The 14,304-nt window shown below is 47.3% G+C and overlaps 1 protein-coding gene and 1 long non-coding RNA gene across 12 annotated transcripts in view; one reads left to right on the top strand and one right to left on the bottom strand.

Moving 5' to 3' along the window:
• Nucleotides 1-14,304, bottom strand: part of LOC308470520 — a 215,454-nt gene that overhangs the window by 33,267 nt on the left and 167,883 nt on the right. The window lies entirely within an intron of this gene.
• NIN (ninein) overlaps nucleotides 1-14,304 on the top strand; it is a gene marked incomplete at its 3' end in the record, with an annotated part of 126,052 nt that overhangs the window by 97,687 nt on the left and 14,061 nt on the right. For 5 of the 11 annotated variants that reach the window (XM_081002309.1, XM_081002301.1, XM_081002308.1 and 2 more), the window contains exons 22-28: nucleotides 638-739; nucleotides 2,210-2,332; nucleotides 3,974-4,087; nucleotides 4,835-4,975; nucleotides 7,857-8,039; nucleotides 8,749-8,898; nucleotides 13,274-13,375. In XM_081002309.1, coding sequence (XP_080858435.1) covers nucleotides 638-739; nucleotides 2,210-2,332; nucleotides 3,974-4,087; nucleotides 4,835-4,975; nucleotides 7,857-8,039; nucleotides 8,749-8,898; nucleotides 13,274-13,375 — 915 coding nt within the window. The remainder of the gene's footprint in view (nucleotides 1-637; nucleotides 740-2,209; nucleotides 2,333-3,973; nucleotides 4,088-4,834; nucleotides 4,976-7,856; nucleotides 8,040-8,748; nucleotides 8,899-13,273; nucleotides 13,376-14,304) is intronic. The other 6 variants (XM_081002305.1, XM_081002304.1, XM_081002303.1 and 3 more) reach the window with 3 other exon arrangements.

Below are 14,304 nucleotides of genomic sequence, written 5' to 3'. Positions count from 1 at the left end.
AAATACAACATAAATGGTTCCCAGTCTTTTTTATTTTTTTCATTTTTTATTTTTTTTCACGTTTGTAAATGATTTTTATTAAAATTTCAATGAAAGATTAAACAGAAAAACATAGAAAAAAATACACAAATACACAATACATAATAAAAAACAGAAAAAACAAAAAAAACAAAAAAGAAAGAAACAGAACAATTAAAAAACAATATCACCTTTCCATTTCCATTTTTGAATTTACTTATTTTCTGGACCTCCCCATACCTCCCTCTTTTGTATTCCAGTCCAAGTTGTTTGTCCAGCAATTTCTTTTCCACTTTTTTAATCCCAATCTTTAATCTTAATATAATATATCATTAAAAATTTTACCTCTTAAATACCAAATTTCCATTTCCTTCAACTTTTTTAATCCTAATCTTTAATTAGTCTGTCTATAACTGGTTCCCAGTCTTTTTTAAAGTCTCTATTGTCTTTATCTCTAAATTTTTCAATTAGCTCTCCCATTTCAGCATAGTCCATCAGTTTTTCTTGCCTTTCTTCTTTAGTTGAACATTTTATACGTGTGTCTTTGTGTGCAATGTATATGTAAACGAGCCATGGGCAAGGTAGGCCATCCTAACTTTTCCTGCTGCTTTGCTCCCAGTCCTCGACGCTGGAGATGGAGCTGTCTCAGCTCAGGGCTCAAGCCCTTGCTCTGGAGCAGGAGAACAACTTCCTCAAGGAGGAGCTGGAAAAGGGAAAGCAGGTAAGCCTTCTCAAGGGGGGGAGGGGCAGGGGCAATGGCAGGTGAGGGATGTCATGAGAAGCCACACAAATAGTTCGTTGTTGTTGTTGTTGTTTAGTCGTTTAGTCATGTCCGCCTCTTCGTGACCCCCTGGACCAGAGCACGCCAGGCTCCTGCAGTTTGGTCAAACTCATGTTTGTAGCTTCGAGAACACTGTCCCACCATCTCGTCCTGTGCCGTCCCCTTCTCCTTGTGCCCTCCATCTTTCCCAACATCAGGGCCTTTTCCAGGGAGTCTTCTCTTCTCATGTGGTGGCCAAAGTATTGGAGCCTCAGCTTCAGGATCTGTCCTTCCAGTGAGCACTCAGGGCTGATTTCCTTCAGAATGGATATGTTTGATCTTCTTGCAGTCCATGGGACTCTCAAGAGTCTCCTCCAGCACCATAATTCAAAAGCATCAATTCTTCGGCGATCAGCCTTCTTGATGGTCCAGCTGGACCATAAATAGTTTGTTACCCCGGTAGGAATATTGAATAAAAGTCAAGACCCAGAAATATACAGGTGAAACTCAGAAAATTAGAATATCATGGAAAAGTTCATTTATTTCAGTAATTCAACTTAAAAGGTGAAACTAATATATGAGACAGACTCGTGACATGCAAAGCGAGATATGTCAAGCCTTTATTTGTTATAATTGTGATGATTATGGCATGCAGCTGATGAAAACCCCAAATTAACAATCTCAGAAAATTAGAATATTAAATGAAATCAGCAAAACAAGGACTGCAAATAGAGCAATATATCCTAATTTTCCGAGTTTCACCTGTAAAGCAAAGTGCCCAACAGGAACCCTAGTTTGTTTTCTGCGGGACCACAGAGCAAGTCTGAGTGTACCTAATTTGCACTCGGTCCGTCTGTTTCAGAAACAGACGGACCGAAACACACCCATCTTTCAAAATTTGCACTTTTCCAAATTTTGCAGTGCTGCCGGGTAATGTGTACAAAGATGGATATTCCAGGGTGAAGTGGACATAAGATTACATATATGAGTGAACACAACATGCAAAAAATGTGTTTTATTAGGGGAAATTGCCTTGCCAAAATGCATGTATTGCTCCAGCTTGCATTGAAGAAGTATAAATTGGAAATTCACACAAAAATGATGTTGAATGTTCATGAGATTTCTTTTTAACGCAATCTGACGCTGAATTGTGGAGGACTAAATTTTAAGCTTGGAAAAATGAGAGACACCAAAACTGACATATTTGCCTGGCTCTAGGGGCAATACTATAAATCTAAGTGATGCAAATCCACCAAGGGATGCCCATGGGTGTACAAACCACCCCGTGCATTGGGAATATTTACAAGTATTTTCTAAAATGTATAGATTCCCTTGCTGACCATCCTCGTGGTCTGCCATGGCAGTGCACCCTGGGGAGGGCACAGAGAAGAACCCGGTGCCCCCAGGTTGAAACATATCTACCTTCCACAGATTACCAGGTGCCCGGACCTCTCTGACCTCCAGAATGAGATTTCCGGCGTCCTCGTGAAAAACGAGAAGCTTTTGAAAGAGAAGGAAGCCCTCAGCGAGGAGCTGAACAGATGTGCGCAGAAGGTGGGAGTTTACAGCAATGCTACATCAAGAGGCAGTGTTGCGTAGTGGTTAGAGTGCTGGGGTGGGGCCTGGGAGACCAGGGTTCAAATCCCCACAAAGCTCTGTGGGTGAGACCTCGGACCAGCTGCTCACTCTCAGCCTCACCTACCTGACAGGGTCATTGCAGCGGAAACTCTGGATAGCTGCTGCCAGTCCGTGTAGAGATGACTGGCTGGGCCAGTGGCCTGGCTCAGTGCAAGGCAGCTCTTTATGCTTCCCATGTGCTCTCTTTATATCCTCATCATCTCATCATCAAACCTTTTATTGGCATCGCTGTGGGTTAAACCACAGAGCCTAGCACTTGCCTATTGGCGGTTCGAATCCCCGCGACGGGGTGAGCTCCCGTTGCTCGGTCCCTGCTCCTGCCAACCTAGCAGTTCGAAAGCACGTCAAAGTGCAAGTAGATAAATAGGTACCGCTCTGGCGGGAAGGTAAACAGCGTTTCCGTGCGCTGCTCTGGTTCGCCAGAAGCAGCTTAGTCATGCTGGCCACATGACCCAGAAGCTGGACGCCGGCTCCCTCGGCCAATAAAGCGAGATGAGCGCCGCAACCCCAGAGTCGGCCACGACTGGACCTAATGGTCAGGGGTCCCTTTACCTTTACAAACATCCATAGGAAATCAATACAGAATTACCACCTCCCCAACGTCACAGAACATTTGTCAAATGAAAAGAGGCGAAAAAGTCTAACGTTGCATCTCTAGGTCTCCAGGGAGATCAGACGTCTGCAATGTTTTTCTGCGACTAAAAAACCAAATAAAGATATTTAGCCACTAATTTGGTGAGCTCCTGATCATTCCCCAGTAATAGAAAATGTATGACCTCCAACTCTGGTTTCCATTTGGGGATGCAGAGTTGATCTAGAAACTGCTGGCGGAGATCAAGATATAGTTTACATTTAAGGACCATATGAGTAAGAGTTTCCAGCAGGTGGTCTTCACATGAGCAAATTCTTTCTCCTTCCACCATTTCCGAGAACCTACCCCAAAGGAGGTTTGATGGGTTTGAATTACTGTATTTTTCGCCCTATAGGACGCACTTTTTCCCCTCCAAAAATGAAGGGGACATGTGTGTGGGTCCTATGGGGCGAATGCAGGCTTTCGCTGAAGCCTGGAGAGCGAGAGGGGTCGGTGCGCACGGACCCCTCTCGCTCTCCAGGCTTCAGGAAGCTATCTGCAAACCGTGGGAGAGCTGCGCGACTTCGCGCATCTCTCCCACCTCTTGCGGAGAGCTGCCTGCACCCAGAAGCCTCGCGCGGGCTTCGCGCGGCTCTCTGCAAGTCGCGCGGCTCTCCCATGGCTTGCGGATAGCAGCCTGTTCTGGGGGCTGGGGTCGGGGGAAGCTCGGGCTTCCCCTGCCCCAGCCCCACGCCTGGGGGGGAAATAATTTTTTTTTCTTTATTTCCCCCCCCAAAAAAAAAACTAGGTGCGCCCTATGGGGCGAAAAATACGGTAAACCTGGCCAGCGAAAATGCCCTTCTTTCTTGAGGGATAAGCAGAAATTCAAGATACTTGTAATTAGTTCCATGTGCCCAAGAATGTTGAAAGTAAAGAGTGGAACATGTTTTCTCTGCTGCTGTTAGTTCCTGGCATTTATATTGCAGGTAGCCAAAGTGGCCTTCCTGGAGGATCTTGTCGCTTGCCTGAAGCAGGAGAAGTCATCTCTGGAGCACCAGAATCAGATTCTGAAAACACAGAAGGCAGCGTCGCAAGACAAGGTGTGTGTTTTGTGGTGTTGCCTTCTCGCCTCTGAAGTCTCTGCACAGTGTTCCTATCAGCCTACACATCAATAAGAACAAAACCTTGAAATGGCTGAGCTGGAATTTACTGGCAGATTTGATTCTGTCCAGTTGGGACTTCACAGTTGTGGGTTTCAGGGTTCCTCCAAACCTGCCCTGCGTTTCTCCCTTGCTGGTTTGGAGATAATAATAATAATAATAATAGTAATAATAATAATTTTTATTTATATCCCGCCCTCCCCAGCCGAAGCCGGGCTCAGAGCGGCTAACATCAAATGTATAACACATTAACATAAAATCAGACAATCAATTAAAATACATCGTCAGATCAGATCAGGATCAGAATAAAATCCAATCAGATGGCAACCCGCAGATTAGGGTTGGGGACCTTGAATGCTCACCAGGCCCAACTGTTTGTGCTGAACTTATATGGGCCTGTGAGAAAAATTATGAAAGGGGAGAGGGAGTCAGACTGAGTCCAAACCAAAGGCCAGGAAGAACAGCTCCGTCTTGCAGGCCCTGCGGAAAGATGTCAAGTCCTGCAGGGCCCTAGTCTCTTGTGGCAGAGCGTTCCACCAGATTGGAGCCACAGCCGAAAAAGCCCGGGCTCTAGTTGAGGCCAGCCTAACCTCTCTGTGGCCTGGGACCTTCAGGATGTTTTTATTTGAAGTCACTATTTTATTTGATCATCACTGTGATCTTCGACTCTGGCCTTTCCCCCCCCAGATGCAGAATTTTGATGACGCTGTGCAAAATGCCCAGGTTTCCAGGCTTAAGTCTGACCTCAGGGTGTCCCAGCAGGAGAAGGAGACTCTGAGGCAGGAAGTGATGTCCTTACACAAGCAGTTGCAGACCAGCAATGATAAGGTGGGCCTTGAATCGGCCTCAGCAAACTTCCTCCTCAGATTCTTCTTTTGCTTGCTTTATTGCTAGCCTGCATTTGCAGAGTTTATTGGGTTTTCATTCTCTCTCGGTCCACATTTGATCAAGGCTTCTGAGCCCAATAAAGGTATCGATGGCCACCAAGTTGGGTGGCTTCAAAAGAGGGTTAGACAAATTAACGGAGGAGAAGGCTGCCTGGCTGTTGACTCCGGTCCTATTTATGGGATTCCCAGAAGAGGCATCTGGTTGGCCATTGTGAGAACGCACAAGCAGAATAATAATAATAATAATTTATTATTTATACCCCACCCATCTGGTTGGGTTTCCCCAGCCACTCTGGGCGGCTTCCAACCAAATATTAAAATACAGTAATACATCAAACATTAAAAGCTTCCCTGAACAGGGCTGCCTTCAGATGTCTTCTAAAAGTTTGGTAGTTGTTGTTCTCTTTGACATCTGGCGGGAGGGCGTTCCACAGGGCGGGTGCCACCACCGAGAAGGCCCTCCGCCTGGTTCCCTGTAACCTCACTTCTCGCAGGGATGGAACCGCCAGAAGGCCCTCGGCGCTGGACCTCAGTGTCCGGGATGGATGATGGGGGTGGAGATGCTCCTTCAGATATACCAGCCCGAGGCTATTTAGGGCTTTAAAGGTCAACACCAACACTTTGAATTGTGTTCGGAAGCGTACTGGGAACCAATGTAGGTCTTTCAAGACCGGTGTTATGTGGTCTCGGCGGCCGCTCCCAGTCACCAGTCTGGCTGCCGCATTCTGGATTAGTTGCAGTTTCCGAGTCACCTTCAAAGGTAGCCCCACATAGAATGTATTGCAGTAGTCCAAGTGGGAGATAACCAGAGCAGGCACCACTCTGGCGAGACAATCTGCGGGCAGGGAGGGTCTCAGCCTGTGTACCAGGTGGAGCTGGTGGACAGCCGCCCTGGACACAGAATTGACCTGCGCCTCCATGGACAGCTGTGAGTCCAAAATGACTCCCAGGCTGCGCACCTGGTCCTTCAGGGGTACAGTTACCCCATTCAGGACCAGGGAATTCCCCACACCCGCCCGCCCCCTGTCCCCCAAAAACAGTACTTCTGTCTTGTCAGGATTCAACCTCAATCTGTTAGCCGCCATCCATCCTCCAACTGCCTCCAGGCACTCACATAGGACCTTCACCACCTAGAGGATTTGCTGCCTCTAGCTGCTGAGAGAGATAATAGTCCTCATGGCTAGTAGTCATTGATATTTATTATTATTATTATTATTATTATTATTATTATTATTATTAATTGAATTTATATACCGCCCTATACCCAGGGGTCTCAGGGCGGTTCACAGATAAAACTTTGGGATTCAAACAATTGATGAAATTAATTACTGTTCTACAGTAATGCCCACTCTCAGAGAAGCATTCAAAAAACAATTTTACTGAATGTTTAGTCCTTATGTTTCAATCTTGGGTGGTGAAGGGAGGATTGTCGTTCGGTAGAAATGCAATTTGAAAGCCTCCATTCTGGGAAATTTGGTCTGGTCTAATCTAATCAGCAGCGCATTAGCAACATTCTGAATTCTATCCAAGGTTTTCTTCAGGGTCTTCAGCAATTTCTGCACTGCCTAATGAAACTATAAAATCGAGATGCCCCAGTTGAAAAAATACAAGTTTCTAATCTTGGACCACAAATGGAGGAAAAAATCATGTTGTGTTCTATAAAAGAGACTATGCCAAAGGCAGCAGCAACATGCCTTTATCTTACCCAACTGAACGTGACCTGGAACAGCAGCATAAGGGAAAAATTAAGAAGAGTAAAATTAAGAAGAGATATAGCCCTCTCCTCCATGAATTTGTCCAGTCCTCTTTTAAAGCCATCTGAGTTGGTGGCCATTGCTGCCTCCTGTGGCAGGGAGTTCCACAGTTTAACTGTGCAGTGGATGAAGAGGGCGGTGAAGGTCCTGTGTGAGTGCCTGGAGGCGGTTGGAGGATGGATGGTGGCTAATGGATTGAAGTTGAATCTTGACAAGACAGAAGTACTGTTTTGGGGGGACAGGGGGCGGGCTGGTGTGGAGGACTCCCTGGTCCTGAATGGGGTAACTGTGCCCCTGAAGGACCAAGTGCACAGCCTGGGAGTCATTTTGGACTCACAGCTGTCCATGGAGGCGCAGGTTAATTCTGTATCCAGGGCAGCTGTCTACCAGCTCCATCTGGTGCGCAGGCTGAGACCCTCCCTGCCCGCAGACTGTCTCGCCAGAGTGGTGCATGCTCTGGTTATCTCCTGCTTGGACCACTGCAATGTGCTCTATGTGGGGCTACCTTTGAAAGACCTACACTGGCTCCCAGTACATTTCCGAGCACAATTCAAAGTGTTGGTGCTGACCTTGAAAGCCCTAAACGGCCTCGGTCCAGTATCCCTGAAGGAGCGTCTCCATCCCCATCGTTCAGCCCAGATATCTGAGATCCAGCTCCGAGGGCCTTCTGGCAGTTCCCTCATTGCAAGAAGCAAAGCAGGCAGAGGACCTTCTAGGTAGTGGCACCCACCCTGTGGAACGCCCTCCCAGCAGATGTCAAAGAGATAAACAACTACCTGACATTCAGAAGACATCTGAAGGCAGCTCTGTTTAGGGAAGTTTTTAATGTGTGACATCTTAGTGTATTTTTGGTCTTTGTGGAAGCCGCCCAGAGTGGCTGGGGAAACCCAGCCAGATGGGCGGGGTACAAATATTATTATTATTATTATTATTATTATTATTATTATTATTATTATCCCTGGCTACAAGAATGAGCCAGCGCAGAACCCAGGACCTGCCAGCCCTTCTCTCCCTAGCCATGTGCCGCAGGTGCCCTGACCCTTTGCCGTGTGTGCTCTTTGCCATCAGAATCGGACCCTGGAAGCAGCCGTGCATTCGGCGGGGCTGCAGAGCCAGCAGAAGCAGCTGTGCTGGGGGGACGAAGTGGGTCTCCTGGCCAAGCAGGACCAGCAGCTCTTGAGGCAGGACAACGAGCGGCTCCAGCAAGAGCTCCAGAGCACCAGCTCAGACCTCGCTCGTTCCAGAGAGAAGGTAAATGGGGAATTCCTTCCAGGTGTGCGTGTTGTGCCCGTCCGTCCTCATATCTAGCTGGTAAATATCTTGCTCGTGGAGGAATAGAGAACCTTTCTCAGATTTTGGGGAAACTTTCTGGGGGCTGCATGTCAGAGGTGCACAGGGCCGGAGGCAGAACCTTGAGTGGAACCACATGCTGGGGAAACCCGGTGCAAAAAGAGCCTTTAAGCTCTCCTGCCTTGCTTGCATTTAACTTGTGGAATTTCAACCAGCTAACCTTCGACCTTGTACGGGTTGGAATTGTGTGTGTTAAATGTAAGATGCGATTGTTGTGGGTTGAAATTGTGTGTGCTAAATGTAAGATGCAATTGTTGTGGGTTGAAATTGTGTGTGTTAAATGTAAGATGCAGTTGTTGTGGTTGAAATTGTGGGTTGAAACTGTATGTGTTAAATGTAAGATGCGATTGCTGTGGGTTGAAATTGTGTGTGTTAAACATAAGATGCAATTGTTGTGGGTTGGAATTGTGGGTTGGAATTGTGTGTGTTAAATGTAAGATGCGATTGTGCTGTGCGTGTGGACACTCCCCATAAAGTCAGCTCATGAAAGTTGGCCATCAGACCAGCCTACGATGCTTTCCTGGTGGGTTTGTCTCCCCTCCACACACACACACACACTTCTCCCAACATCCTTATAAACAGCATGTGAATTGGCCTCTTCTCTTGCCAGATCCGTCAGCTGGAATCCACCATCCTGAGCCAGAAGCACCTAAAACACCAAAGCCATTTAGGGATCGTGAACGCCATTGAGCAGGAGAAAGCGAGCCTGAAGAGGGAATGCGAGAGGCTTCAGAAGGAGCTGGCCTCAGCCAACTGGAAGGTCAGTTCCAGGCAGTTATAATAATAATAATAATAATAATAATAATAATAATAATAATAATAATAATAATTTTATTATTTGTACCCCAGCTCCTCTGAGCAGCTTGCAGCACATACAAAAAGTTCTGGGGTGGCGAATAAACCCTTACATTGTTCCCAAGGAACACTCAATTAGTCCGGTCTTCAAATGCATTATCTTGTTCTTTTTTTCCTTCGAAATCTGTGCATGCTAAAACAAGTTTGTACTCTGCTGATTATGTTAACACAGGCCTGTGGCATTTGTGCCACCTGGATGACTTCAAAGAAAATAAGCACTCAAGCACACACCCCGTCAAAAACCTATGCATCTCTCTTCCAGTTTCCAATAGTTTTCTGGGCTGGTCACCTGGGGCTGGTCCTTGCTCGCCACAGGTAACTAGTTGCTGTTTACAGATTTGTAGGTAGATTCATCTTGGATAAGGCCATTGACTCAGGTGGTTAGGTGGCTATAATAATAATAATAATAATTTATTATTTATACCCCACCCATCTGGCTGAGTTTCCCCAGCCACTCTGGGCAGTTCCCAATCAAGTGTTAAAAACAGTACAGCATTAAATATTAAAAACTTCCCTGAACAGGGCTGCCTTCAGATGTCTTTTAAAGATAGGATAGCTGCTTATTTCCTTCACATCTGAAGGGAGGGTGTTCCACACGGTGGGCACCACTACCGAGAAGGCCCTCTCTCTGGTTCCCTGTAACCTCATTTCTCGCAGTGAGGGAACCGCCAGAAGGCCCTCGGCGCTGGATCTCAGTGTCCGGGCTGAACGATGGGGGTGGAGACACTCCTTCAGGTATCCAGGACCGAGGCCGTTTAGGGCTTTAAAGGTCAACACCAACACTTTGAATTGTGCTCGGAAACATACTGGGAGCCAACGTAGGTCTTTCAAGACAGGTGTTATGTGGTCTCGGCGGCCGCTCCCAGTCACCAGTCTAGCTGCCGCATTCTGGATTAGTTGCAGTTTCCAGGTCACCTTCAAAGGTAACTAGAGCATGCACCACTCTGGCAAGACAGTCTGCAGGCAGCCTGCATACCAGATGGAGCTGGTAAACAGCTGCCCTGGACACAGAATTAACCTGAGCCTCCATGGACAGCTGTGAGTGCAAAATGACTCCCAGGCTGTGCACCTGGTCCTTCAGGGGCACACCCCATTCAGGACCAGGAAATCCCCCGCACCCGTCCGCCCCCTGTCCCCCAAAAACAGTATTTCTGTCTTGTCAGGATTCAACCTCAATTTGTTAGCTGCCATCCATCCTCCAACCGCCTCCAGGCACTCACTGAATACCACCTGGATGTTCTCCAGGTCTTAGTAGACCAGGTATGTCCAAAGTCCGTTTCAGGGGCCTAATCCGGCCCACTGGTCAGTTGAATCCGGCCCCTGTGGCAGTCAACAACTTTGATCGGCCCTCACGCATGTTCACTTCATCAAATCTGGCCCTCTTTGAGAAAAGTTTGGGCACCCCTGTGTCGACATGCAGAGGGCCAGGAGGCCAGCTGGCTAGCCCTGGCTGGGCCGTCTCCTTCCAGCCATTCCTCTGTGAAGACCCACCGGCCTCTGCTGCAACGTAAATCAGCAACCCGGGCTTCAAAGCCAGGGCACACTATCAGCAGATCGAACTGAGCACACAGAATAGGTGTGAGGCTTGTGGAAGCATGCTACAACTACCGATTTATTAATCATAAATCAGGACAAAGAAACATGTCAACTCTCTCTCTCGTCTTCTCAGAGAGAACGGGGAAAAACAAAAGCTATACACAACGGAAGTTGCCAGCAAGCTGTGCTGGAATGTAAACAGACATGTGACACGCAAGAGTTCCACACGTCTGCTCCTTGAGGTGGAATGGAAATCTCAACACCCTGTAGTAGACCTTTCTAAATGAATGGATGGAATTTAGTGATGTTCCTTAATTTCAAGGGACCTGCTCACAAGAAGCATTTCTGAATACAGCCCTGCGTGTTCTAAGGCAGGATACCTCTGAACTTCCGTTGCTCTATAGAAGGTTGAGGGATATAGAAGTTGAGTATAGAGAAGACTCTTGTCTTGACACTCCTTGTGAACTTCCTGTTGTTGTTTAGTCGTTTAGTCGTGTCTGCCTCTTCGTGACCCCATGGACCAGAGCACGCCAGGCACTCCTGTCTTCCACTGCCTCCCCCAGTTTGGTCAAACTCATGCTGGTAGCTTCAAAAACACTGTCCAACCATCTTGTCCTCTGTCGTCCCCTTCTCCTTGTGCCCTCCATCTTTCCCAACATCAGGGTCTTTTCCAGGGAGTCTTCTCTTCTCATGAGGTGGCCAAAGTCTTGGAGCCTCAGCTTCAGGATCTGTCCTTCCAGTGAGCACTCAGGGCTGATTTCCTTCAGAATGGAGAGGTTGGATCTTCTTGCAGTCCATGGGACTCTACAGAGTCTCCTCCAGCACCATAATTCAAAAGCATCCATTCTTCGGTGATCAGCCTTCTTGATGGTCCAGCTCTCACTTCCATACCAGAGCTTTAACTATATGGACCTTTGTCGGCAAGGTGATGTCTCTGCTTTTTAAGATGCTGCCTTCCTTGCCGTGGTGAAGGGGCTTGAATAACTCAGAGAAGCTATGCCGTGCAGGGCCACCCGAGATGGACAGGTCATAGTGGAGAGTTTTGACCAAACGTGATCCACCTGGAGCAGGAACTGGCAAGCCACTCCAGTATCCCTGCTAAGAAAACTCCATGGACAAAGACAACAGGCATAGAGATCAGCAAATTAACGGGGGAGAGGGTTATCGATGGCTACTAACCATTACGACTATTCTCTGCCTCCACATTCGGAGTCAGCAGTGCTTCAGAATACCAGTTTCTGGACACTTCAGGAGGAGAGAGGTCTCTTGTGCTCAGATCCTGCTTGCTGGTTTTCCACAGGCATCTGGTCAGCCACTGTGAGACCAGGATGCTAGACTAGACGGGCCGTCTGCCTGATCCAGCAGCGAAGCTCTCTTTTTTTGCTCTTATGTTCTCGGTTCATGTCTCTGTCGCCATATTTTGGGATGGGGTGTTCTTTGGCTTCATACCTTACTTTATGTGAGCAGTACAGTCGTACCTTGGTTCTCAAATGCCTTGGTACTCAGTTTTGGCTCCTGAACGCCGCAAACCCGGAAGTGAGTGTTCTGGTTTGTGAATGTTTTTCAGAAGCCGAACGGCCGCCGCGGCTTCCAGTCGAGTGCAGGAAGCTCCTGCAGCCAATCGGAAGCTGCAAGTCTAAACTTAATTCTTAGGCAAAGATCACAAGATGACCTGGCTGGTAGCCAGATTCTGCACCCAGATTTGTAGGCACAGATCATCCTCTAGAATAAAATAGCTTACTGGGGAAATGCCCTTTCGGGTGCCTCAGGGTCAATTTTTATGGTAGCCCAAATCTCAGTTGTACGGGTGTGTGTATATATCTCAATTTTAACTTATGAGTTATTGCTGCAATCTGCTCTGATTGTATACCGTATTTTTGGCTCCATAAGACACCCTTTTTTCCTCCTAAAAAGTAAGGGGAGTGTGAGTGCGTCTTATGGAGCGAATCGCACTGCACAGAGAGAGAGAGCTGCGCAGGGCCTCTGCTGCAAAGCGGAACGGAGCCCCTTCAGTTCCTCCTCCCACTTCGCTAAAGAGGCGCTGCGCAGCTCTCCCTCAGGACAGGAACGGAGCCCTGCTTGCTGTCCTGGCCTCTGCCTTAGCCACGCGCAACCTCTTCTGGGCATGGGGAGCCTTCATCCCGCTGCCCTGAAGAGGCTTCACGCGGCTATCCCAGAAGCCAGAACAGCAAGAGGCTATCCCAGAAGCCAGATCCCTCTTGCTGTTCTGGCTTCTGGGATTCCGAATATTTTTTCTTGTTTTCCTCTTCCAAAAACAAGGTGCGCCTTATGGTCTGGTGCGTCTTATAGAGCTAAAAAATACGGTATTTTATTTTTATGAACGCTGCTTTTATTGTGTTATGCGAGCTGGTCTTTGACCGTAATAAATTATCTATCAATGGGAAGCTGCGCCTTGGTTTGCAAACGGTTCTCAGAGTCGAACGGACTCGCGGAACAGATTCCATTTGAGAACCAAGGTACGACCGTACCTCAGCCCTGCCCCCTCCATCAGATCCATGCAGAGGATCCACAGTGGAGCAACCAGTTTGCTCCAAGAACGTCTCCCCTAGAGCACATGTTGGATCTTATTGGGAGCTGTCTGGATGCAGGGAAATATCCTCCTATAGGCACTTCGCCTATTTTGACGTAGACCGGTGCTTGGCCACAGCGGAACAAGCTAACCGAACGAAATAATCCCGCTCCATCCTCATCTTTCCTAAAACGAGCCTTAAATCCCCTGACAGATCAGCCAGATGAGTTCCCTTGAGCGCAAGCTGGAAGCCGTCAATCTGGAAAACGAAGGGCTACGGAAGAAGCAAGTCAAACGGGACGAACAGGTGATGGAGGTCTGTTTCAGTAGATGGTGCGTTTCTGATGTCAAAAATGAACTGGGAATCGTTTTGCTTGAGGATTTAGGCCAGGGGTTTGTTTATTTATTTGAGCTTGCAGATCTAAGGGGACTCCAGGGCTGTATGAGATGATGGTCCTTATGAGATGGATTCTCCCACAACAGAATACATACAGCTAAAGAAGAGGCCTTTGGCTGAGTTTTCCAAAGAAGAATTAACGCACCAGCTTCACATAGACAGAATCAGGGAGGACAGATCTGTCAACAGCTACCAGTGATGATAAATATCTACATTTATTATTCTTGTAATAACCTGCAATTTTATAAGAGTATATATTTAGATGAATAAATGATCAAATTAAGTTAATTTGGATATGCAGAAGATATTCAAAAAGAATTTAAGGACCCGCAGAAAGAGGGGAAAGGAAGTAAAGTTTGGAAATGTTAAAATGGTTGTAAAATTAGTGAAATGTGTAAAAAAATTAAAAAGATAAAAGATAAATATGTACATGGGACTTCTGTGTAGAAAGGCAGTACAGTGGAACCTCGGTTTTTGAACTTAATCTTCTTGGGCATAAACACCTGGAAGAACGTTAGTGAGAGCTCTTCAACGGTGGAACAGTCTCATTCGGAAAGTGGCGAGCTTTTCTTCCTTGGAGAAGAAGAATTTTGGATTTGATATCCCGCTCTATCACTACCCGAAGGAGTCTCAAAGCAGCTAACATTCTCCTTTCCCTTCCTCCCCCACAACAAACACTCTGTGAGGTGAGTGGGGCTGAGAGACTTCAGAGAAGTGTGACTGGCCCAAGGTCACCCAGCAGCTGCATGTGGAGGAGCGGGGAAGCGAACCCGGTTCACCAGATTACGAGTCCACTGCTCTTAACCAGTACACCACACTAAGGCCAGGGCAGAACTTGAAAAGAGGAA

Source organism: Podarcis pityusensis (assembly GCF_964106645.2).
Source record: "Podarcis pityusensis genome assembly, chromosome: 1".
Classification (NCBI taxonomy): Eukaryota; Metazoa; Chordata; class Lepidosauria; order Squamata; family Lacertidae; genus Podarcis; species Podarcis pityusensis.
This window is presented reverse-complemented; position numbering and strand designations above follow the sequence as displayed.